At 52.6% G+C, this 22,841-nt stretch overlaps 8 protein-coding genes and 1 non-coding gene across 9 annotated transcripts; 6 read left to right on the top strand and 3 right to left on the bottom strand.

Annotated features, from left to right (window-relative positions):
• Window positions 1–2,565: 2,565 nt before the first annotated feature.
• On the top strand, window positions 2,566–4,481 carry N656DRAFT_794883 (uncharacterized protein; the record flags this gene model as incomplete). Its single annotated transcript, XM_064817351.1, has 6 exons — window positions 2,566–2,808; window positions 2,875–2,911; window positions 2,982–3,049; window positions 3,113–3,418; window positions 3,493–3,569; window positions 3,632–4,481. The coding sequence occupies 6 exons, from the start codon at window positions 2,566–2,568 to the stop codon at window positions 4,479–4,481; spliced, it is 1,581 nt and encodes a 526-aa protein (XP_064674164.1).
• Window positions 4,482–5,493: 1,012 nt separating this feature from the next.
• N656DRAFT_259940 (uncharacterized protein) lies at window positions 5,494–5,812 on the bottom strand. Its single transcript, XM_064809034.1, has one exon. The coding sequence runs from the start codon at window positions 5,753–5,755 to the stop codon at window positions 5,534–5,536; it is 222 nt and encodes a 73-aa protein (XP_064674163.1). The 5' UTR covers window positions 5,756–5,812; the 3' UTR covers window positions 5,494–5,533.
• A 2,500-nt stretch (window positions 5,813–8,312) lies between these two features.
• On the top strand, window positions 8,313–9,516 carry N656DRAFT_259684 (uncharacterized protein). Its single transcript, XM_064809033.1, has 3 exons — window positions 8,313–8,339; window positions 8,407–9,007; window positions 9,089–9,516. The coding sequence occupies exons 2-3, from the start codon at window positions 8,621–8,623 to the stop codon at window positions 9,311–9,313; spliced, it is 612 nt and encodes a 203-aa protein (XP_064674162.1). The 5' UTR covers window positions 8,313–8,339; window positions 8,407–8,620; the 3' UTR covers window positions 9,314–9,516.
• Window positions 9,517–9,939: 423 nt separating this feature from the next.
• Window positions 9,940–11,765, bottom strand: N656DRAFT_701469 (MFS general substrate transporter; the record flags this gene model as incomplete). The annotated part of the gene is made up of 4 exons (XM_064810947.1): window positions 9,940–10,979; window positions 11,056–11,267; window positions 11,350–11,401; window positions 11,486–11,765. 4 exons carry the CDS (start codon window positions 11,763–11,765, stop codon window positions 9,940–9,942), a joined length of 1,584 nt encoding a protein of 527 aa, XP_064674161.1.
• A 1,853-nt stretch (window positions 11,766–13,618) lies between these two features.
• N656DRAFT_t22 lies at window positions 13,619–13,692 on the top strand. Its single transcript has one exon. It is a non-coding gene; the product is annotated as a tRNA-Asn (tRNA).
• Window positions 13,693–14,195: 503 nt separating this feature from the next.
• Window positions 14,196–15,811, top strand: N656DRAFT_259636 (uncharacterized protein). Its single transcript, XM_064809032.1, has 3 exons — window positions 14,196–14,465; window positions 14,555–15,285; window positions 15,354–15,811. The coding sequence occupies exons 1-3, from the start codon at window positions 14,408–14,410 to the stop codon at window positions 15,675–15,677; spliced, it is 1,113 nt and encodes a 370-aa protein (XP_064674160.1). The 5' UTR covers window positions 14,196–14,407; the 3' UTR covers window positions 15,678–15,811.
• A 634-nt stretch (window positions 15,812–16,445) lies between these two features.
• On the top strand, window positions 16,446–18,262 carry N656DRAFT_259560 (uncharacterized protein). The gene is made up of 7 exons (XM_064809031.1): window positions 16,446–16,855; window positions 16,919–16,928; window positions 17,109–17,238; window positions 17,313–17,400; window positions 17,466–17,524; window positions 17,824–18,089; window positions 18,194–18,262. Exons 1-6 carry the CDS (start codon window positions 16,737–16,739, stop codon window positions 17,964–17,966), a joined length of 549 nt encoding a protein of 182 aa, XP_064674159.1. The 5' UTR covers window positions 16,446–16,736; the 3' UTR covers window positions 17,967–18,089; window positions 18,194–18,262.
• Window positions 18,263–18,932: 670 nt separating this feature from the next.
• Window positions 18,933–19,631, top strand: N656DRAFT_794879 (uncharacterized protein; the record flags this gene model as incomplete). The annotated part of the gene is made up of 1 exon (XM_064817350.1): window positions 18,933–19,631. One exon carries the CDS (start codon window positions 18,933–18,935, stop codon window positions 19,629–19,631), a length of 699 nt encoding a protein of 232 aa, XP_064674158.1.
• A 1,735-nt stretch (window positions 19,632–21,366) lies between these two features.
• N656DRAFT_794878 (uncharacterized protein) lies at window positions 21,367–22,023 on the bottom strand (the record flags this gene model as incomplete). Its single annotated transcript, XM_064817349.1, has 1 exon — window positions 21,367–22,023. The coding sequence occupies one exon, from the start codon at window positions 22,021–22,023 to the stop codon at window positions 21,367–21,369; it is 657 nt and encodes a 218-aa protein (XP_064674157.1).
• Between the last annotated feature and the right edge of the window lie 818 nt (window positions 22,024–22,841).

The following is a 22,841-nucleotide window of genomic DNA, read 5'->3' as shown; positions in this document are numbered from 1 at the left end:
GTTCGGAGACTTTGATGTATGTCTGAAGCGGTCATTCAGGTCAATTCTATGTCAACTCTATCAAAGTAGTAGTTGATGGTGTCATTCAATCAATCTGCAACTGCAGTATACTAAGATTGCTGGCAAGTCCTGCCCACATGAAACCAGCCTTAACTGCTTTCACTGGATATGATGCAATTGGTCGCCACCGGCATTGCAGTACATGGAGTGTATCCTACGGCCCTACCGGTGTCGATCTCCCGCGGAATCCCACCTCTCTCGCAAACCCTCGCTGTTCCCGGCCGTGATGGAGCTCACCACGCGTGCCGTTGCCGATTTACTGCATTGACGGCGGCAGCGATGTCTCAGCGCCTCGGAACTTCTGCAGTAGGCGCAACCTTCAGGCCATTGAGACATTATGGTCTCGCCACTGACTAAGGTATTACTAGTAGTCTTGCTAGTCCGAATGCAGGGACGGCGTTGGCACCGGCGGATTCTGCCCTACGGCTTGGGTACATGGTAGTACTTCAAAACTGTTGAGAGCATGTATCCACAAAGTACTTCTCCAATAATAAGGCATCATGTGTTGGAGCTGTAAAATCTCAAAGCGCCACAATCCCGACAAGCTGGAGTTGACGGAGACACCCGGCCAGCGATCGTTTCGCGACCAATAAGCAAGACAAGACTTGACAAGCTTCAAATGCCGCCCGAAACACCACATGGTCAAGACCGGCAGTGGTGCACTAGGGTGAACTTGGAATTGATAGGCGAAGGGTCTGCTTTGGGCCGTTATCTCAAAGGCGAATCCGAGTATCGAAACTGTACGACCACTCTTAGACATGACAAAAATCCAGGTACATTACACTAAAGCACGAGCTAAGTTCAGTCGAGGACAGTCTAGTATCTGGGTGTTCAGCATAGACAAACGAAAGTACCTGAGGTAAATAAGACAAGGTACGTAGGTACCTTATGTAGATTTTGTTTCAAACAGCACCTCACCACTACTAGTAATACTCACCTAAGCTGCAGCCAGTTGATCTGTCTTTCCTTTGTGCTAGCTAGCCCTGGTTACCGAGTCTCGTACCTTAGTATCTTACTCACCATATCCGTACTATGGTTGGATAGCCACAGGCTACAATCCTTTGGCCAATGAGCTCCGCCTGATGACAGATTGTGCGAACCTGGACCATGCTTCACGGGCCGGACTTTGTTGACCGCTTCGCTCAGATCTTTGCTGATGGATCATAGATGAAGCAATTGACAGCCGTGGCCTGACCAGGACTACTCCTCACCGTGCGGACAGACTGCCGTTTTGCCATGGGTCTCACTGTCGTGCATGCCTTAACCCTATCCCTAACCCGAACCCGTCGCCAAATCGTCCAACCTCAAGATGATTTGTCAATTGTCATTGAAGCTCCAAAGCACAGCTCGCGCGCTCTGTTTAAAAACCGCACTCTGCGCCGCCGCGTATCAATGCATGGCCAATGCCGGTAGTCCAAACTTCCGTGAAAGAACGACGTGCGGCGTCACACTCAACCAAGATTGCTTGCACTGCTGGTCTTCCCGGCGGAATTTGACAGATTGGATCAAGCAAGTCAAGCACAGATCGGATTCGGAAGTATGGGCCCGGGGCTTCTTGCGGGTTAGCGCCCACTGGAGTCCGGCGCCAGCAGATTACCGTAGCACTCGGCGCCAAGAATAGTACTATACAGTACCTCCGTACCTAGGGTTAGCTACGGTCAAAGTTCCTTGCCTAGGTACCTACCTATTCACGACCCAATAGACGTCCAATGGAACTAGTTGTCTTCCAGTTTGGAAAGGGTCAACTTAAGGACAGCTTTCGAAGTCAATCTCTAGATAATTGCATCAAGTCCTGGTTCATATCTGAGAGATTTGTTGATAGGAGAAGCTGCTATATGCCCTCGCTACATTAAAAAGGGGCAGGTGTAGCCTAACTTAAACCAGCCAACAAACTCGTCTGTCACTGCAGGCTTCCCCGCATTTTGAACACCAAAAGCAGGCAAGATCCAGTGACTGAATTCAACCGGCACCCGGAACTACCACGTATGGTTCCAACTTCCTCTGAGTGTTCGACGTAGGCAAGTTGATCAATTTGCTCCCCTTGCTTCCACTTCGACTTAAATCTTCAGGCGCACGCTGTCATGACACAGTACCTACACTACCGCGGTGGAGAGCCAAACTGCCAACGGCGAGATTCCCGATGCGGGGCCGCTGGCGCAGCACGCTCCGATGGGCTTTACCCCAGACTATCCCCGGCCCCTTATTGCGACGTTAGACAAGCGATCAACGGCAGAAACCTAGGCACAATACCGATCTTAAGTTAGAGTAATATACCCACATTCGGGAGATGAGCATCCATGATCTCGCATTGACCCATCAAAACCTGCCAGTTTGCGGGGAACAAGCGGTATATGTTCCCGCCATCCCTAGCTAACCCTTGATCCAAGATTTGCCCTGTTGGCGATGGAATCCGATGTGTTTACTCTTCGGCCGTGATCGTGGCAAGCACAGCGACAATTGTCAGCCAACAGCCACGCGCCTCAACGTCTGGGGGCGTAGGTCAAAATGACGGCAGACTCGACCTGGCAGAATTCATCATTCCCTGGGAATTTCACGGTGCCACCAAACGGCACATCGCTATGGGGCCCCATTCCCACGGATGCCGGCAGGTCGCTGCAAGCCGACATCGTGGCCTGCACCGTAATAACTTTCGTGATCGCCTTGATCTTTGTCCTGCTCCGTTTCTACACCAGAGGCTGGCTCAACCGTGTCCTTGGGGCCTCTGACTGGTGTATTATCCCAGCTCTGGTGCGTACGGTGTCTCCTTTTGATTGAATCCTAGTTCTGGGTTTGTCAAGCTAACACTTCTCTCAGCTTTGCGCAGCTGGCCTGACCGCGAGCTCCCTTGAGCGTATGTGCTTAACAGAACTTGATGCCGCCAGACTGCTGGAACATAACCCACCTTACTGACGCCACATTAGAGATGGCCCGTGGCGCTGGCAAACACGCGTGGGAGGTCGACATATGGCAAATGTCAGCATATGAGCGGGTGAGTTTTACACACCAGCTTCTCAGGCAGACAGGCAGCGCCCTGACAGGAACAAACACCCAGGCTGCGTGGTACGGGATGCTGTTTTACAACCTCAGCCTCGTGTTCAGCAGAATCTCGATCCTTTTACTGTACAAACGCATCTTTACCTTCGCCTGGATCCGTAGGGCAATCCAGGTCTCCCTGATCCTCGTCATTGCCACCGCGATATGGTTTGTTGTGTCGGTCTTCACGGCGTGCATTCCACTGGAAGCGTTTTGGAACTGGGCGCTGTTCTGGACGACCATGGTTTATTGCCAGAACGGAAATGTGTGGTGGGCAAACGCGGCGATTCACATAGCAAGCGACCTGGTCGTCATGGCACTCCCGGTAAGTGCAGTCACCGTCCCTTTCCCGTATACCCCGTAATTCCAAGGACTCCTGCTCCTAACACACTGCTCCAGCTACCAGTCCTATCCTCATTAAAACTTCCCCCACGACAAAAGTACGCCCTTCTCGGCGTATTCGTCCTAGGCTTCTTGTAAGTCACTCTCCCTCTTCCCGTGTCTCGTATTCTCACCTAACCCGCTTCCCCTTTTTTAGCGTGTGCCTAGTCTCCATCATCCGGCTGGTCACCCTCATCGACGTAACCAGGAAGCCGGGTTTCGACACCACCTACACCGGCGCCAACACCCTCTTCTGGACCTCGATCGAAGTCAACACAGCCATTACATGCGCATGTATCATGACCCTCAAGCCGCTCATCCAGCGCGCCTTTCCGCGCGTACTCTCCCCCGGCAGAGGCTCTGGCTCCGGCACCCAGAGCTCGCACTGGTTCACCCCACCCATGGCCAGCAACCACAACAACACCCACCGCAGGGGCTCGCTTGGCCCACCACACTCCTTCCCGCCACTATCGCCGACAACGAGCCCCGGCCGCCGCGGGTCAAACTGCTCCGCATTTAAGGGTAACACCGGAACTTTTCCACTAGGATATGACTTTGAGAAGCGCCGGGGCAGTGGCGGCAGCGGTGGGATAGGGAACCGGCACACGGCCGAGTACGGAATCCTCAAGCCGGGGGATCTGGACATGGATCTGGATTTTGACGACGACCACCTCCACCATGACCGCGACCATGTTCGTGACCGCGACGTGGAAGCACAGAGACTGAGCACAAACGAGGGACTCGGGGACTCTGAAGAGATGCCACTCGGCTCGCTGAGCCCGCCCCCCAGGGCCCATCGCAAGCTGGCAATACAAGTCACCCGCTCCGTGCGCATCGAGGAATACTACTGCTCGAGAAACCCGGGACTGGAGGCGCAGGGCTTGCAGCGGCAATCACTTGACGTGGGGAAGGAGAAGGACGGTATGGAGCTTGATGGGGTGACGGTGACCGTGGGGACGAGTACTAGTAGTAGTAGTTGTGGGGGTCCCGGTAACGGTTCCCTGTGATATTGACAACTAAACGGACAAGTGAGCGTCGGTTGGATGCGGGCTGGAACCGCTTTAGGAGTCCTGGAACTTGGGGAGGTTTGGAGCTATTATTTGATGCCTCGTATGATGGCGTTGGCTTGGGAAAAGTGGGACGGGGTGCGTTACGGTCTTTACTGCTTGGTTAAGGAGTTTAGGCGCCTGGTGGACAGGCACTTGTTGAGGGATGGGTTTAGGTCCCGGAAGGCAGGTTCTGATGTGATACCAAGTTTCAAGTTTTTGTTCAATGGTCTGGCACTGGTGAGGCAAAAGTTCTTTATGATGATCATAACACACTCTTTGGCGATCCTGGGTTCAGAAGCTTCCATCTGTTGAGAATTGCAGTAGCCGAGCTCAAGGCCGAGTACCGTTCAGACAGCTCGTATAAAACATATATTTGGTATGTATTGTACCTACCTTGTCTATACCTAGGTTGAGCATGGCAAGTTCAAGACGAAAGGAGGGTAGTTGTGAGCTATCAGCGGATTTGCTCAGTGCAAAGATGGAGTTCAGGACTTCAGGGTGGTTCAGGGGTGAGATCAAGCAGTTTTGGGTAGCTTCCCCTGTTCTGTTCAAGGTATCCGTACGTAAAGGGTCAATACTACACAACAGGTATTCACTGGCGGAGGTAAGTAAGCTGGGATTTGCTCGATCTCATCCTAGCCGTACAGGAAAGCATCGGCAAAGCGTGGTTTATGTATCCACCTCAAAGATATACGGAACCATCTTATTCTCTGTCAAGACAATGGGCCGGGACTGGACAAATATTCACGGCTCTTGATCTCTAACTCATCCCGTTCTTAGGTAGGTAATATAACCCCGAGTAACAGTGACTACCATAGCGCGCTGGGGGGGTAGTGCAAAATGGTCACTGTCAGTATTTTTCAGTACCAAGATGCTTTGGCCGTGCGAACCCCATGTTCAATTAGGAAAAGAACCACTGTAATATTCATGGAACCAACACAGTCATATCACTCGAAGGGCAAGTTCGACAGACAAGACCTTCCTTCCTGAAATACTGACTGTAGCTATTTTCAAATGAATCCATCTTCTGGCTGTAAGACCCCGGGCCTGACTGCTGGGCTTGTAAGTACCGTATCCTCTACGCAAGGCCCTGGGCACTGTGACCTCTGCACAAGGCCCTGGTACTGCACCTGGAGAACTGAATGGAGTATATAGGTTATGAAAATGAAAGAAATGTCAAAGTTGTAGTGTAGTATAATGGATAAATTGTAGATAGATAACCGAGAGGTCATGTGTTTGAATCATACTATAGTTCAATTTTTCCTTGTAAAGTTCAAAGTAGAAAATTCCAAGGTAGAATAGTTCAAAGTAGAAAAAGAGAAAAAAAAAGTTCAAAGTCCTAAGTAGGAAAAGAGAAAATGATAAGTAGGAAGGAAAGAAGTAATAACGTTATATATATTTTTCTCCTACCTACCTAGTACTAAGACACTTCCCCCCTTTCAAAATAGTTATCTACTGAAAATGGTTTCCACTTGAAGATAGTCATCTACCTAACGTTATAGGATGGATTTAACTAAGGGATATCTTCAATTTCCAAAATACTCATGAATGGAAAATGGTCATCCGGCTGTATGACCATTTTTTCTTGAAAGATTTTGGCCTGTATGATCCTAGCCCGATCGACTTGCTGTGAAAACAATTTTCCAGTCCCAAGATACTGACGGTAATCATTTTGCACTACCACCCCCAGCGCGCTATGGTACTGACCTACCTACCTTACACGCTAGATTCAAATGGGAAAGTAACAAGTAAGGTACCTACGTACCTAAGTATGTGGCCCACACGATCGTGCCTGCACGAGGTCGCCGCCTCCTCCACTAACAATAAGGTAATCCACCTGGGAAGCTGCTACTGTGCTTCATGCAAGCTCACAGATGTCCGGAGCCAGAAGCTCACCATCCATCCGACCGAAATTTCTGAGGTGATCAGAACAGAGTGTTCAGCCAACAGCAGACCTCGTACGAAGTAGTATGGATTTGTGTTCGTCACAATTGCCCCTTAGTCAAGCTAAGTACCTTGATCTCTTGTGTGAGGAACGAGAGCAGACTTGCTCGGCGCAGTCGCCGTTGTGGCTCCCATTAACAGGGTGTCCGATTCTGATCGTGTCACTTCCTTTTCGCCCCTCGAATAGACTTTTGCTAGCTTCCAGTTTATCTTCTGGCCTTTGTTGAATTTCATAGGAAACCGCCCTCACAGCTTACGAGATAGATTTCCTTTCAAAAGTTTTGCGTTGCTGCCCACGCTATCCGGCTGGTTCCTGTTCGTGGTTTCTCCGTCAAAAGTGCTACTATACCGGCTCTCAGCTGTGCTCGTTTACCGGTCTCTCATAGTTCGGCGGTATTTTCCGGTTACCTTGATCCGGAGAGACAAACAGTCATGGACTCTCCCAGTATTCCCGAGCTGACCGTGGTGAAGAAGCCTGGCATTGGCAGTGACAATAACTGTGGCAAGAAGTCCGGCAGAAAATCAGAAGGGTAAGGTACCTGATGCTGCATTCAGGTTACTTAGTAATGCTTACAACATTTGACAGCGGTCGTTAGACCATTCCTACCATGGCTCTCCGGTCCGATATGCTTCCCCTGGGTCTAAAAGCTTGGCCCAACGAAGGGGCGGCGCGAGGGTTGCAACAAACCCTTCATCCAGTACCAGCCACACTATCCAAGACTCGTCGTCTGGTTAGGTAGGCAATCAAGGCGGAACAGTGACAGTTACCCTTCGATTTCCAACCCACCGGGACGTTGAACTCGCCAAGCAACATCATGGACTTGAAACCACCATGAGCTCGAACACACTTCTGTCGCCGATGTCCTGTCCTGCTTGAAGAGGCGATCCATGTCCAGGACTTGAAGTCAGTCTTTCATCAAAGTGAGAGCCGGATTCTACAGGAAGGGAAAGGTGTACAATAGACATCTGTCCACATCAACGGCAAGTGGCCTGGAGGCGAGGCTACTAGTAATTCCCGGTGACGGTACGAGAATGCCCGATGTCGAGCTCATCGGCATGAACGATTCCAATCCCTATCGACAGAAGGATATTAAGCTGCCATAAATAGGAGCATCGAACCCAGGGATTTTCAACATGTCACATGCAGTCCTACCTAGGAGTCGCATGGCAATTAGTTATAAGTTATCTGCAGGTAACCGAATCTGCACTCTGAGACGGAACTTTAAGCTTACAAGATCAGTACGAATCAGTTGACGGATCAAATGTGTACCTGACTGCAGGCTATGAGCTTGCAATGGCGGCTCTGTCGGCGCCTTGCCCTCCATAATGAGGCCGATAGCGATATCACGTCGCATCTGGACAATAAGAAAACGGAGATGAACTCCGCATCTTCCATTCGGCAGGCATGCTGTTTTCAGGAGTTTAGGGGCCAACTGTCTACCCCCCGATGCATTGCCGGTCGCTATGGGACATGGGTGGCATCGAGGGTGCCCAAGCCAGGGGCAAAGTTGGGCCAACGCAACCCCGGCGCCGATGAAAGCAAGGGCAACTGAGCACAGAGATGTGACAACGTGCAAAAGGTGAGTATGCTGTTGAGGATGCATTGGAAAATATACGCCGAGATTGGCTACCACTTCAGCAAACCAATATGCAACTGGAAACCGTCAAGTATTAAGTCCCAGGTTGGCCCCTTCCTCTCCCGGTCCATCCTCCGCGCTCTCGCCCCCTTTCGAAGCGCTCGACCCAGACCCAGAGGATTTAGCGTCAAATATGCTGGAAATCTACGCATGTCCTATTTTTGGACCTTAATTTAATCTTCAGTCCTTGCCAATCCGGGCAGTCGGATTCGGCGGGCTGCAATTTGGATAAATGGTAAAGCTCCGCACCCAGACTCTTTGACAACCAGACATTTTGGCTCAACAACAAGGGTGGCAAACAGAAGCGGCCATGAAGCTCTGTTGGAAATTTTCGGTGACGGCATCGGGCTCCTGGCCCATATCGACTTATAAAAGAACGGCTGGCGACCGTCGAAAACCGGGTAGCTGGCGATGCCATCAATCTCCACCGCGTCCCGCCAGTTCAACATTCCCGGTTCAGCTCATTAGTCAGGCAATCACCTAGAAAGCCTCATCTACACCTCACAATAACCGAAAATGGGCATTCTCTCGCATCTCACAGTCCTGCTGGCCGTGGCATTGCCATCGCTTGCTGCCCCTACCCCCGACGCCGCAGAAGCCTCAGGGCCCTCGGTGCAGCCCCGGATCACCAGCATCACCTACTCGGGTAACGGCTGCCTAAGAGATCCCCGGCACTCGGGCGGCCTCAACGACGCAACATTCACATACGACAACTTCTGCATGGCCCTGCCCGGCGGCAACCAGACGCTCAACTGCGAGGTGCACCTCCAGGCGACTGGGGTCGGCAGCGGTTGGCAGTTTGCATTGAGCCGCAATCAGGTCAAGGGCTTCGTTTCTCTCGGCCCCGGAACCCAATTAACCCACTTCACTACCGTGTACTTCAGCCAGAACGCCGGCAACACGGTGAGTTTGCCGGGTCTTCCACTCTCTTAGGGCTTTTAACCTGGCTGAATGCAGTGCTGACACAAGTGGCCTGACGAACAGGGCACCCTCCGCGGATCTATTGAGAACAACGGGGGATCGACTATTCATCAGGACGTAACTCTTGTGAGCACCGCCGGCAACAACAAGGTGTGGTCGCAGTGCACTGGCAGCGACGGCTACACTGGCATTCTGAACGTCAACTTCCGCGGTGCCCTGAGCGGGGATAGCAAGGCATACTTTGAGGCGAACACGGAGAACTGGGATATTGAATGGAGGCGGTGCTAAAGGGGCTCGTGAATCTGGAAGGCATTTTCTTGTGATGATAGAGAGGGATGGAAAAGATTAAGAGGGGTTGGCATCAGCGTGGATGGGTGCAGCGCAGCGAAAAGTCCCAGAGCCGGGCATGTTTAAGTTACCAGTGCCCAGATATTTAATTCAACAATGCAGTCATGCTTTACAAACCATCCCATCGCTCTCTAAATCTCTTCACTAAGCAATGGCTTGATAAATAAAGTACACGTCTCATTCTGCCATGAAGATACCACTGTACCAACTGTAGGGGCTTTCCGTCTCCGGATTCTGGTCTAAGACACTTTTGCTTTCTTAACCTATCATCTGGTATCTAACGCAAATTTAAACAATTCTAGTCATCCTGCCCCTATTATATGCAATCCAATCCGACTTGAAAGAATCCGAGGCTTTTGACTCCATACCATGCCCTGAGCACCGAGCAATGAATCAACGGTGAGAGTACAGAGAGACGCGGCTCTGCCAGCACCGTGAGACCGTCTATCACCCCTCTTCAACTGCATGCCGCACCCCCTTTTGAGCATGACCAAAAAGATGAGGACGAGACAACCTGAATTGGAACGCCTTCGTGGCAACCATCCCTTGCAAAAGTTTGCGTCCACTCACGGATTGCTCACGTAGCTCCTGGCGCGCATGAGATCCTCCAAGTCATGATGCAGCCGCGCGTCCACATCGACAGACTTCGCCTTCTGGCTCTCCAAGTCCGATGCCGACGCCGAGACGTCAGCCTCATGGCCGTCGTCCCCGCCGTAGGCATACCTGCTCTTCTGCCTGATACGTGCGCCGTATCGCCAAAACCCGAAAGGGATGGCACAGCACGCAAGGCTGAGAAAAGCCAGAAAGCACGACGCCCACTGGTCGCCCATGCGGTCGTACATTTGCTCCGTAAAGAGGACCACTCCCGCACCCCAGAAGGAGCGGATAAACGTCTTTGCAGCCAGCGCCGACGCTGCCTGGTGCTGGTACGAATCGACCAGGTAGTTATTGGCCGAGTTATAGAGGAAGATGAAGCCGAAACCCACGGGGAACCCGCCCAGGCAGGGTCCCACCCATGTCAGATCCTTGTACGAGGTCCAGGCAAAGATGAAGAGACCGATAGGGATGAACCAGCAGCTGATCATCATGGGGATGAGGCGGATTTCGGCCGGCGGCTTGCCGTTGTACTTGGCCACCTGCGTCAGGTAATGCTTGTTGACCAGGGGGGCGCATGTGGCGGAGAGAATGACGCCAACCGCAACGGGGATGAACATGAGGCCCGTAATGCCGGCTGAGTAGCCCTTCCTGGCCTCGTAGATGATGGGGTATGCGATGAAGAACATGTACAAGAGCCCGTAGAGCACCGACATGTAGAGGCTGATGAGCAGGACAATCATCTCGCGGAACAGGAGCTGGAAAGGCCGGATCAGAAACACGCGCACCCGTTCGCCAAAGGGTCTGCCGTCGAGTTCGGCCTCGGTCACATGGCCGCGGTCGCCGGTTTGCTGGCGTAGTTTCTTGGCTCGGCGCGCAAGGATGGTTGGGGCGTATGTCTCGGGAACGGTGAAGGTGATGAGGACCCAGACGATGGCAGCGAAGATGAGCTGGATCCAGTACAGCCATCGCCAGCCAGCTTCGCACAGAAAACCGCCAATCAGCGGACCGACTGCGTAGAAGTTAGTAACTGAACCGGGGGCAAAAATCGTGACAACCTTGCTAAAAGGGGTCAGAGAGAGACATACTGGCAGGACCGATGAATGGGGCAGCAGAGAAAGCGGCCATGGGCACGCCGCGTTCCTCGTTGCGCCAGAGGTCAGCAAGCGTGCCTCCCACGAGGGTCATGGGCGCCGAGAAGGCAATGCCGTCTATGGCTCTGCACACAATAAGGGTGCCGATGTTCTTGGAAACGGCACAGGGGATGATGAAGATGACTGCCAGCAGAAGAGTCGAGCCACTGGTTACCGCTGTCAACATACCAGGCCATAGACACATAATCTGATGCTTGAATAGACTCAGGGGGAAAGGGGCGGTCTTACTAGATGATACGCCTCCCATAGACTTCAGAAAGTGGAGCGAATATCATGGGGCCTCAAGGGGTCACAAAGTCAGCCGGTGTCTGGTCCCATCACGAGAGAAAGGGAAGCTGGCGGCGCAAACTGAACTGAAACTCACCGACACCAAACCCGACAACAAAAACAGTAATGGTCACGAGTGCGACCTCATGGCTGACATTAAACTCCCTTGCGACACTGTCTATATCGGCGGTGATGACACTGGAGCAAAAGGCAACGACGAAGCAGGTGAGCGCGACAACCATGGTGCTGTACCACTTGAAAGCCTGGGACCAATTCTTTGGGTTTTCTGGGTCGCCTTCTGCAAAGGTCACAAGCTTATAGTCCTGTCTGGTATGTTGATCTGCGGCCCCTTGAGGCGCTTTCCCTTCCTTCTCCATGATAGTCGGTAGCGTGGGCGACGGCGGGCGATGGAGTTCCATGGTGGGTGCTCTTCTTTCGGTAACAGTGGCCGCTTCTTCAGCTCTTGGCCCTTGTGCTCGGTCGAGGGACGCCATCTTGTCGTTTGTCTGGTTCCTAGGAGCGGGAACTTCACCCTGCATCTTTTCCAGCTATACCTTCTACAGATGACAATACAGATCACACCCGTTTAATGAAGCAGTGGGTGCCGAGAACATGAGGGTAATAATGACATGGAAAAGGACCAATGCCCCAGCGTGCTACTTGACACCAATGTTCAGCCCAAGCAGTGTAGATAAAGGCGAGCGCTGAGGACTTATAAGTTTAAGTGAGACGTCGATCGATAATGCCATAGCTCGGGACTCGTCAGTCACCTCTATAAGCGAAGATGTTTTATACTCCTGCGTGATCGTCGATGACGCCGCTCGCGAATGAACCGATAGCGAACCCAACTTCCATTGGCGCAGGGCATCTGGGTCTTGTATTAAGGTTCATTGGCCAACACGTCTTAAGTGTTCGGATGTGCCCTATAAGTGGCGACAGTGGAGCCCCTGAACTGCATGCTCGGCCAGGGGCTAGATTTATATCCTCCCCAGAGAAGACGTCATACAGCCAAGCTCTGCTTAGCATACACGCATATCCTGGATTAGTGGGGATACTTAAGTGGGACGGCCAGACTGTTGTTGATACTTTCTCGGCGTCGCGTCTTGAAGTTAACCGCGAAAAAAACTTTTCGCAACTGATAAGGAAGCCAACATATGACACTCGCGTTCCGAAAAACTAGGAGACTGACAAGTCTGGTGAAAATACCAGAGAAAGATTCATGAGCAGATTAGCAGTGGTTCGGCCGGTCTGTCAGGCTGTCTGGCTGGACGGCAAGGCGTCCTAGGTATTCCCCGTAACAGCGCTTCACGGGGCTGCGAGAATCGCGCTCGAGGAATGCGTGGGAATGGCACTTATAACTGGAACGTAGGGCTGCAGTCAGGGGGCAAGGGCAATAGTGTACCTGAGCCCACGACGGGACTCGTGTGGATACCCAATGCTCGCCCCTCGCGCCGATTTTGTGATTGACCAACACCAAAATGTTTCGCCATCGCGAATCGCGACGACCTGGATATTTTCGCGCTGAAGTATGTCGCGGTGTGAAGCAGGCTGCGGTCTCCCTCTACCCTAGTGCCATGGTCATCGAACCAGACCCTGCTAAGTGGTCCAAAGAGTCTTCAGCTCTTGGGCATTGGTATGAGAGTTTCCCCCTTCCTCGCACAGGCGGCTGTCTAGGCTCGTGTTTGCGAACGACTTGACGGTTCTTGCATCGATTTCGCCCAAGCCATGCCGTAACAAGTCCACTGTTGAGACCTGATGGGTGTCATCGGCGCGCAATTTCAGCCTGCAATCAGTGTTAATACCATCTTCCAGATGTGCATCGAGAAGCAAAAAGTCATTATGGACGGTTGCCGTTGCATTCCCCAACTTCGAGGGGCACCTTGATATGTGACGCGATGACGAAGTACGTAGTTCAAAAAGGGGTCGATTTGCGAATGATGATTGGTGAATGACTCATCATGTCAACATCATTGCTGTGGCCAGCCAACAATAACCTAAAATTGACGCCAGAATTCTTCCCACTAGGTACTTGCAATGGAAGAGTTCAGTGTCACTCTAAAAGATGCGAATTACTGATAACGTGACTTGTTAAGTCTTGAAATTGAAATCATATGTTGCGAGTAAATCCATTTGTACCGTTCAATGAGAGGTTTGGCTCAATTCCAGCGGAAGGAGCAAGTCATCCCATCCTTGTAGAAAACGTTTGGCAGTTGCTGACACGTGACAAACGTCCTCTGTGGCGCAATTGGCTAGCGCGTCTGACTGTTAATCAGGAGGTTGGAAGTTCGAGCCTTCCCGGAGGAGCTAGTTCATCTTTTTGCAGCTGACCCATTTGCTCATGTCACTTTTGCCACCTTCAGCGCCATCATGCAACTGTATCAAAGGCCATGAATGCGAAAATGGCTAACCAAACGGTTTTCGCGATGCTCTCTCGTTTGATATTCCGCTCAATCAGGTATAGATGGAGTCGAAGACATTCAGTTGCTTCAAAACAGTGTTTGGTTCACCGGGTTCTGCGCCAGATGTCGACCAAATCCCAGATGTACCAATACCTAACTCCTTGTCAAAAGCTCCTGTTAGCCCAGAGGTAAAAGCTACCTTAGTAACAAACTGAATTCGATGTGACACACCTGTAGTGACAGCAGAATACCTGAGTTGGATTGAAATAGATATTGTACGGAGGTACGTTTCGAGTATTTGTCGCTGAATCTCCGTCTGAAAGAAGATCCAACCTCACAGGCCAAATTTGGCAGGCAGCAGGCACCTCGGTGGGGCACCTGGCACGTGACATGAGCGTTTAACGTACGAAGTACGACTCCACCCCAACCACCAGATTCTTACGATACGTTAACGTTATTTCCAAAATTTCATTCCACAACGCGTCTCTTTGTCCAAAGAAACCAACAACCTTCGCAAACAGGCGCTGTCGCTCTGCTCGCGCTGAAAGGTACTCGTCTGCGTCACTGATTTCGGTATTTGACGATACCCGATCCCCGCTGAAGCGGGCAGTCGATCAACCATGCCCCGTCACGTCGACCAAGATGTACACGCGGCGTTCGTGGAATTTCGCGCTGGACGTAAGTAGTACGCCGATAAGCGTATTGACAGTACATTACCTTTCGCAATGAATCCCGCTGACGTTATTGTTTCTTCTCACTACACACAGAGGATGACAAGTGCATGTCCGTCCAATGCATCTACTGCCAGCAGGTTCGGGCGAAAAACACCACCCGCCAGAAGCAGCACCTTCTTCAGTGCACCGGCTACCTCAACGCCCATCCCGATGTTGCCCTCCAGGCGTCAGCAGTAGCAGCCGGCGGTCCAGCTCCGGATGGATCCTACGCGCCCGATGATGTCTCGGGCCAGCACACCACCCTGAGCTTCATGCCAAATCCGCGCATCAATGCATCGCCAAACCAGGACCAGGGTCGCCCGTCGCTGGGACCGGACGGAACGCCTGCACCAAAGAAGCAGAAGACCAAGCAGTCATCCGGGTCTAACATGCCCGAGATTCCTCTGCGCGACGTCCATGCTGCTTTCGTCGAGTTCAAGGCCAAGGAGGACGACAAGTGCATCTCTGCGCGCTGCATTTACTGCAACCAAGTTCGCGCAAAGAACACGTCTCGCCAGCGGGAGCATCTGCTGGTGTGCCCCGGCTACCAGCCGGTGCTCAAGGAAAAGATCCCTGCCAACCACCTCCGCCATCAGTTCGACGAGGATGATGTTGCGAGCTCGTTGGCTATTCCCGCCCCGGCACTTAATCTCGACTTCCGCATGAGCATCAGGGTCAAGCCGAAGATTACCGTAGGCGGAGGCGCCGGCAACAATGGCCGGCAGAGCTGGATCTCGTGCGTCGGTGGCCAGTGGGCCGGTCGCTGGGGCAAAGGCGTCCTTCTGGTGAGCAATCCCATTCCTGTATGGTTTCTCGTTGACAAATTGAGATGGACTGACAGATTCCTCCACAGCCGGGCGGTCAAGACACCCAGATTATGGTAAAGGACACCGCGACGCAGATCGACGCCCGGTACCTCATGCAGACCAGCGATGAGCATCCCGCCGTTATCATCTGCAAGATCAAAGGCTGGTGGACCGGCGACCGTGATGTCATGGAGAGGCTGCAGGATCCGGTGGCTGCGGATAATGTCGCTGCCCACCGCTACCAGCTCCGAGTGACTATGGAACTCGAGACGGGCGACGAGCGGTACCAGGATCTCAATACGGGTCTGTGGATTGGAAGCGGATGTCGCCGGGGTGCAGAGATTGTGTACGATGCTTACCGGACTAACTGAGCGTCTTCTTTGCCCTTTTTCCTCTTATTCTAGGTCCGGCCGTTTACCTTCTATTCTCGATTTCCACGGTTAACAGGCTGTCTTCGGTCATGCATTTTCACGCTGAGTTTTATGGCATCGTGGGATACGGAAAGTGGGCAATTTGAGATCACGAGGCATCTTCCGGGTGCGGTCGGGATCTACTCAACTCGAGAGATTCTGCGGCTTGATCGGTGCACCTTACTTGACTGCCGTGGGGACTCAGGGGATTAGGGATCAAATGCTGATATGACAACCGGGATGCTAATGAAGTCTGTTCGCTCTGTATCACTTTGCAGCAAAAGAAGTCTCTGCTTCCTTCCTCAATCATCACTGTCCAGTAACGCAGGGTTAAATCGCGGCAGCTCCTCTTTCCTCCTCATCCCGCGGCGGCCGGAAGGTCAAGACCCACGCGTAAGCCCTGGCGGGGTGAACTGGCTGGCTTGTGCCTGCCGGTGATAAGGTAGCAAAGGTGTGAAAGAAGCTCCCTGACACAGCTCTTTCCTGAGGCTGAAAGTTTGGCATGTTGCTTATTCCGCAGTCAGCATCCGACTTCGCTTGCACTAAAAAACAACCCAAGACCCGAACACCTCAGCTCTTCGGTTGCCGGTTATCCCGACATTCCGGGCCGGGCTGGAACTGGACAAGAGTGCTCCCTTAGCATCAGTCTTTCTCTCGATCCCGAGACAGAAGTGGTGAGCATAAACAAATACACTCAAAAAACAACAAACCCCCTTCTGTCCCACCAGTCTTCACGCCATCAAGCCGCTGACGACTTGGGCGCACTGGTTGTGTATCCACACGAATTTGCAGAAGGGTCCAAGTTTGCAACCGGGATTTTGGGACGGGAACGGCTGAACGGCTCGGTCGCGGGCCGAAGCTGCCACCTGCCGTGCTACCGAACAGAGCCGCGGAGTGTCATCCGAATACGCTGATTCGACGGCCCGCAGATGTTGATGTTTCACAACGAAAATGACATTGAAGGTGTAACACGCCTCGAGCTATAATCTGATCTTCCTAGACCTCTTCACCAATAGGGGAATGCGGTATTGTTTTAGGGCAAAGCAGTCGTCTGGGCTGAGTGATCTGATGATTCTGATCTACGGATTCGGATACGAGTACTTCGTACGCGTATCCAATATTCATGTCACAAAGCTCTGGTATGTTTCTGTTTAAATTGATTACCTACCTTACACTACTCCGTACTTACATAAGTTACATAGTTCCATACAAGTAAGGTTTCATGCGCCAATGTTTGGGTTGAGATCGCAACAGGGCGATCAACAAGCCAAAAGCAGCCTGGAGGACAGGGCTGGGGCCAGGGCCCCATGCAGATGTCTGAGCTTTCTCGCAAGCCACCCCCATCCTGGGTATGGCAAGTTTTCTAATTCAGGCTTCGTGGCTTGGCTTTAGTCTCCTTGCCATCTAACGCCAGGGATCGCCGCAGAGTTCGAGCCAACATCACCGGGCTGGCATTGGAGATCTCACCGGACCTGGAGAGAAACGACCACAACATCGTTGAACAGAAGGAAGAGTACTATATGTACTGTATTGTACAAGGCTCGAAGCCTCCATACCGCCATGCCCACACTTGTAATGAGAAGATTGACAAAGCAGGCCGCTTTCATGCAGAGATCGGTTTAGTACCGGGCTGGGGGAAAGCCCGGCCTGACGTCGACCCTCGACAAAAAGCCACTGGGTACCGGTAAGACGGTGACTCCGTGAATTCCCCAAGTCTTGTTGGTTGACGGGCCTCACCAACAGTACGAGGCTACTCTCACACTCTTCGCCCTCTCGAAGCATAACATACACATATGTGCGGTACGGAGGTAATTACTTGTTGGTACCCAGCGAATATGGAAACGCCAAGTCCCCAGCACTCGCCCCCCCCCCGGAACAGGGACGGCCCCCGATTGCTCCACGCGGGCCGCAATGAACCGCTTAGATTGGCCGGCCGCTGTCTACACTACTGCTTCCCCAGAGACTCATCCGTACCTTAGGTGTAGAGCCCTCTGGTGCCTACGGGGACATGAGATCGTCGGCCGGAACGTTCGCCGTTATTATGACTGGCTCTCCGGAGGTACTCCGTACTTCGTAGAGTTGCGACATACACTAACTACCTATGTAGTCTCACACATCGGCGCCTTGCCACAAGCCTTGCCGGACACCATCTCACCGGTCAGCCTACCTGGTTACAAGCAATATGTCGTACTACCTTGGCACACGACAAGTCGGGGCCATGTGCGAACTTACTGTACTATATGTACATGACTTCGCCGATGATCATGTCCTGTCACAACGGGTGCAAGCCCTCAGCCCGTTGGGGGCCACCGGCACGTGAATTAAACGAGCAGCTGGGCCAAGCAACCTTTGCTAGCACTTGAACCACAACAAGTACGATATCCCCTTGGTTCATATTAGCAGGAACGCCCACATACAACGCGCAAGTTTTGGAAGAATCTTCTTGTTTAACTTACGTACCTTGTTTCCTCTTACAGTCAAGAAATCCCGTCCCCAGTCAATCCAAGACCGTGGACACAAGCTCCTGTTCTAGACACCCCGCCACCGTATATCCCAGATTCGGCCTCAAGACTTCAAGTCGAGCATCGTCTTTTCAAGACCACAAACTCCCCACGCAGGCTCACCCAACACCAACATAGAACAGGATGAACCAAGCCGGGAACTGGCTGTCCCATGGTCCGTTCCAGGCACGCAAAGCATTGCTTACTTCTCTGTCCTCAACTATTCGTTGATGTTGTTGAATGTAGCGCTGACACGATTTCTCAGGAAGCCAAGGATTTCCAGGAATACTTATTCTCCCCGGTCCCTAATACTTCAGCAGTTTTCGACGGCCAGAATCTGAATTGGGACTGTGAAGGAAACCCTGGCTATCTTGCGCACGCTGAGAGCCCGTATGCACAGCACCAGATGTCCGTCTTTCCAGGCGGATACCCAAGTCCTGCACTTACAGATACGGTAACAGCGACACCGCCGAGAGTACTACAGCATGTCATCGGGCCGGCCCAGGATCATTGGTCACCGATCAGTCCTATAAGCCCACTCGCAGGTGATGGCACGGTCAACATACTGATTGACGAGAGTCCAAATACAATTGTTTCCTCTGGAGAGACCACAAGCGCGCTGTCAACTTTCGACGCAGGCCTCAACTCAGCCTCCGACTTGGCCATCCCCAACTTGCAGTTCAAGAACGTTTTCCCCAACTTCCCAAGTGGTCCCATGGCCCGAGCGGGTGTTTCGAAAGGCTTCCGTTCCCCACCGTGGGCAGACCGCAGTCAAACTCCGATCATTGAGGGAATGAAGCATGACACAATCCTTCAGCCTTATCGTCCCCAGCGCACAGCAGCAAAGTCGAGCCCTCCCGCGCCGAATCCAATACCGTTCAAAGCAAATGCGCCAGCGAAAGCCCGACAGCGCCCCTCAAGTCGGCAAGCATCGTCAAAACTGGGGAAAAGAGGGAGAAGGAGGGTCTCGCCTGCACAAAGCTCGATCGAGACCGCATCATCTACCCCGAGCTTGCGGACTGCGACACGCAGGTCCAAGCGCAGCGACCCACCGCCGAAGCCAGGCGAGACCCCCGAGCATCACAGGGCTAGGACGACTCACAACATCGCGGAAAAGGAGTACCGTCAGCGGCTACAGAGAAGCTTCCAGCAGTTGCTCGACGCTCTTCCCGACATCATGGAGGGCACAGGCGATGGCTCACGGCAGACGTGGAGGAAGCAGCACCGACAGATGAGCAAGGTCGATGTGCTCACCGAAACTACCCGGGTACTCGAATTCCTGGAAAGCGACAACAGGAGAATCAAGGCGGAACTAGAGCAGCTGAAGGGAAACAGACGTGAGCATGGGATGTTTACGGTTGAAGAAACGGTTCAAACGGAGGATGAAATACGCTTTAATTCGCCCCTAGAATAGAAAGGAAGGCCGTTGCTTAGAATCTAGGGTGTTATGGTCCATTATCCTGCACGTACATGTAGTCTTTGGTGCGTCATTGTATCGCTAAGGGATCAAACCTGGGGTTTAGACCGAGGCTCGAGAGAATACGAGCAACTAGTATGCAATTGACATGAAGAATGACTTTGTAAGTACCAGCTTTTTGGCGATCTTAAGTCGATCTGATCTGAGGTTTAGCGGGATGACGACACAAACAGACAAGTTTCAGTACTTGGAAGAGCTGAATGCTAACTGCATGACGGCGAGATCGGACTCGGAATGAGCGCCCCTGAAATCCAGCCACAGGCATTCATGGAATCTGAGCCCTCTTTCTCTAGAGCACTCCACATACTGTATTTCATGTACGTCCACACGTTTCGGCCATGCTTTAAGGCTTTAAGCTGCCTTCTTATCGCCGATTCAAGCACACAGTAGTAAAGAGGTACTTGTTCATGTACTCCGTACCTGCATGGGGTTTTGGGGGTCAAGCTGCTGAGGTTCCGCCGAGTCACGGACGAAACTAACACGAATGAGGCTTAAGCACCTACCTAAACCTTTAACCCAGCCACATGATACATCACTGCACGTCGCCGGTTTCACGAGGGATCTCGGGATCCTGAGGGTATCGTACCCGAGTATGTGAGGACATTGGATGCCCCCACTCTCTCTCCCTCATTCAACTAGATATTGGTCTGCATGATGGTGTGGCTTGCCAAAGTCCGATAGTATTGAGATACGCCACATCGTGCCAGAGAAACTGGCATTCTGGGCCCTCGATCGCGCCACATCGCTTCCATCGCTCCGGGTTCAAAGTACGTGCTGTATACGGCTGAGGTGGGGGTCACTGATCCAGTTCCTTGGAACGAATACCAAGGCTGGCCAGGGAAGATGCATTGTAATCCGGAGTACTCCGTAGATACAGCTTCAGTCTCGGAGCTAATAGTCTATGTGTATGGTACTATGTGTACTATGTGTACTATACATACGGACACTTACTATTTAGTTGATCCCCTCAGCGTGTCAGCTGTGGCTGAGCCTGGCGCCACCTTGTTACCAGCAGCACATCTTGAACCTTTCCAAGGGAGTTTTGGTAGCACAAGTAGTGTAGCGGACAGATTAGGCAAGCAAGCGCTGAGGTTCAAGTACCGCAGGTTCACCCAGCGATCAACTGAAGGGTACAGGTCTGTACTGTAAACTATAGACTGAGAAGAGACAGTGGTGTCTGGTAACAACACCACTACACGACTTATACAACAGTAAGTGGATGGACATGTGGCTGGTTTTGGTGTAGATTTTCATCAGTGTAACCACACAGTTACACAAGAGGCATGCGGCCTTAGCCAGGTTAGGTAGGTGACCAGTCAATAAGACGCCGTGAACCCCAGCCCTACCATCCCTATTTGCCACCCCACCATATTCCAAATTCCAAGTCCGACAATTGATGCTCCAGGAGAAGACGAAGAACCTGGCAAGCCATAGCAGGTAGTAAAACATGAGGACGCACCCTCCCAGAAGAATATTGGAACAAGCGAAGACCACAGTAATGCCAGATCCAGATCCCAACCCGGCTGCGAGCAAAATGTCAAGTCCCGCAACAAGCAGTGCAACTCCCAACCCCCCTAAAAAGCAGCCTTTCCCCTTCCCTACCCAAAGCAACCCATAACCAAACCAAACACCTATGTGGTAATAATAATGAAACAACTAAACAAAATGTGCCTCAGAAACATTCACACCACCCACTCTCAGGATCCCTAACACCCACGCGGTGGACAACAAACCCCAGGTCCCACGTCACGGTGGTACCGCCCGCCTGCTCCACCACCGGATGCAGGACCACGCTGGCCCAGCAGCACAGCCGGCCCTGGGCCGACAGGGCCTCGGCCTCGTCCTCGCAGAAGCCGGTGAAGTCGACCAGGAGGCAGCGCGAATAGACCCACTCGGCGCCGTCGTCGGCGTGGGGTTCCACGCGGATCCGTATTTGCTGTTGTTGCGTCCGTGGTTGTGGTTGTTGTGCCGTCCGGCGGTGTCGGGCCGATGATGGCGAGTCTGTAGTAGTACTTGTAGCCGTGTCCTCAGGATTAGGCTGGAATTGGAGCTGCGGTTGGAGTGACCCAACCCGGGCGAGCAGCGTGCGCACTAGCGAACCAGGCAGAGCGACCTGTTCCAGTCTGCCAACTCCGCCGCCCGCCGCGGGGAACATGTCGCAGGGCGTGATGGAGAGGCGGCAGTGTGGGAAGTGCATGAGCGGGGGTTCTTGGTCATGTTCTGGCTCAGAAGCCGCTCGGCGGCTAGTGAAAGGAGACATGTTCAGGTAGTCGTTGGTGACTGCTGCGTCTGGGTCTTGTAGGACCGCGGACTGAGTGGCAGGATGCATGGAGAAGGTTTGCGTGACCGAGATGTTCAGACTCAGTTGTAGTAGCGTCTGGCGGGGTTTTGGAAAGTGATGTGCTCAACCGCGAGAGCGAGGATTGGGAGATCATCTGGTGTTGACAGCTCGCTGGTTTTCCAGTGGTTGTAATAGATAAATATAGAGGGAAACGGAAGAGCAAAGGAGAGTCAGGAGACAAAGCGAAGGTTTCTCGGTCGTCAGCTAACGCTGAGAGGAACATTTGTCCATTAATTGATGGCAGAAAGGCGAACAGGAGGCGTTCTTTGTCGACCATTGTGCCAAGACTCGTCGTTTCTTCCTCTTCCAGAGCCGTGCGTCCAGTGTGAGCAGGGCGCTAACCTGCCCACCGAGACCAGGGCACCAGGCTGTCTGCTCGTCTGTTCAAGGGCCAATCAGTGCCAAGTTCGGTGAGCGAGGAACCCAAGATACAGCTGGGCTAAGACCCCAAATATGGAAATTGAAGCGCATTCTGTCTGCCGCCGGCAAACCGAGGAGATTTCGGCCAAACGAGAACACTGCAGTAGCATGCCGCACTTGCACCGCTCGGGTAATCTACACTAACGAACTGGCCCAACGGGCCCGGGCTTCACGGCTTGGAATTTCGCTGACAACTCCTGGGATGTGGGGGCCTGCGCAACAATGCAACAACTTCGCGCCTGGACCTCGAAATGCGCCGCAACAAGAGCAAAAACTGAGCCAAACGAGCGAAGCCGACTCCACAGACTGCGGCTCGGCCCCTTGTCCCGATGGTTTGGACCAAAGATGTTGGTTGGTTTCGATCAGGGTGAGCAACCACAAGCCCA

The sequence above is a fragment of the Canariomyces notabilis genome, assembly GCF_033297395.1.
Source record: "Canariomyces notabilis strain CBS 508.74 unplaced genomic scaffold N656scaffold_2, whole genome shotgun sequence".
Classification (NCBI taxonomy): domain Eukaryota; kingdom Fungi; phylum Ascomycota; class Sordariomycetes; order Sordariales; family Chaetomiaceae; genus Canariomyces; species Canariomyces notabilis.
Note: the sequence above shows the minus strand (reverse complement) of the source record. Positions and strands in the feature narration are given on the sequence as shown.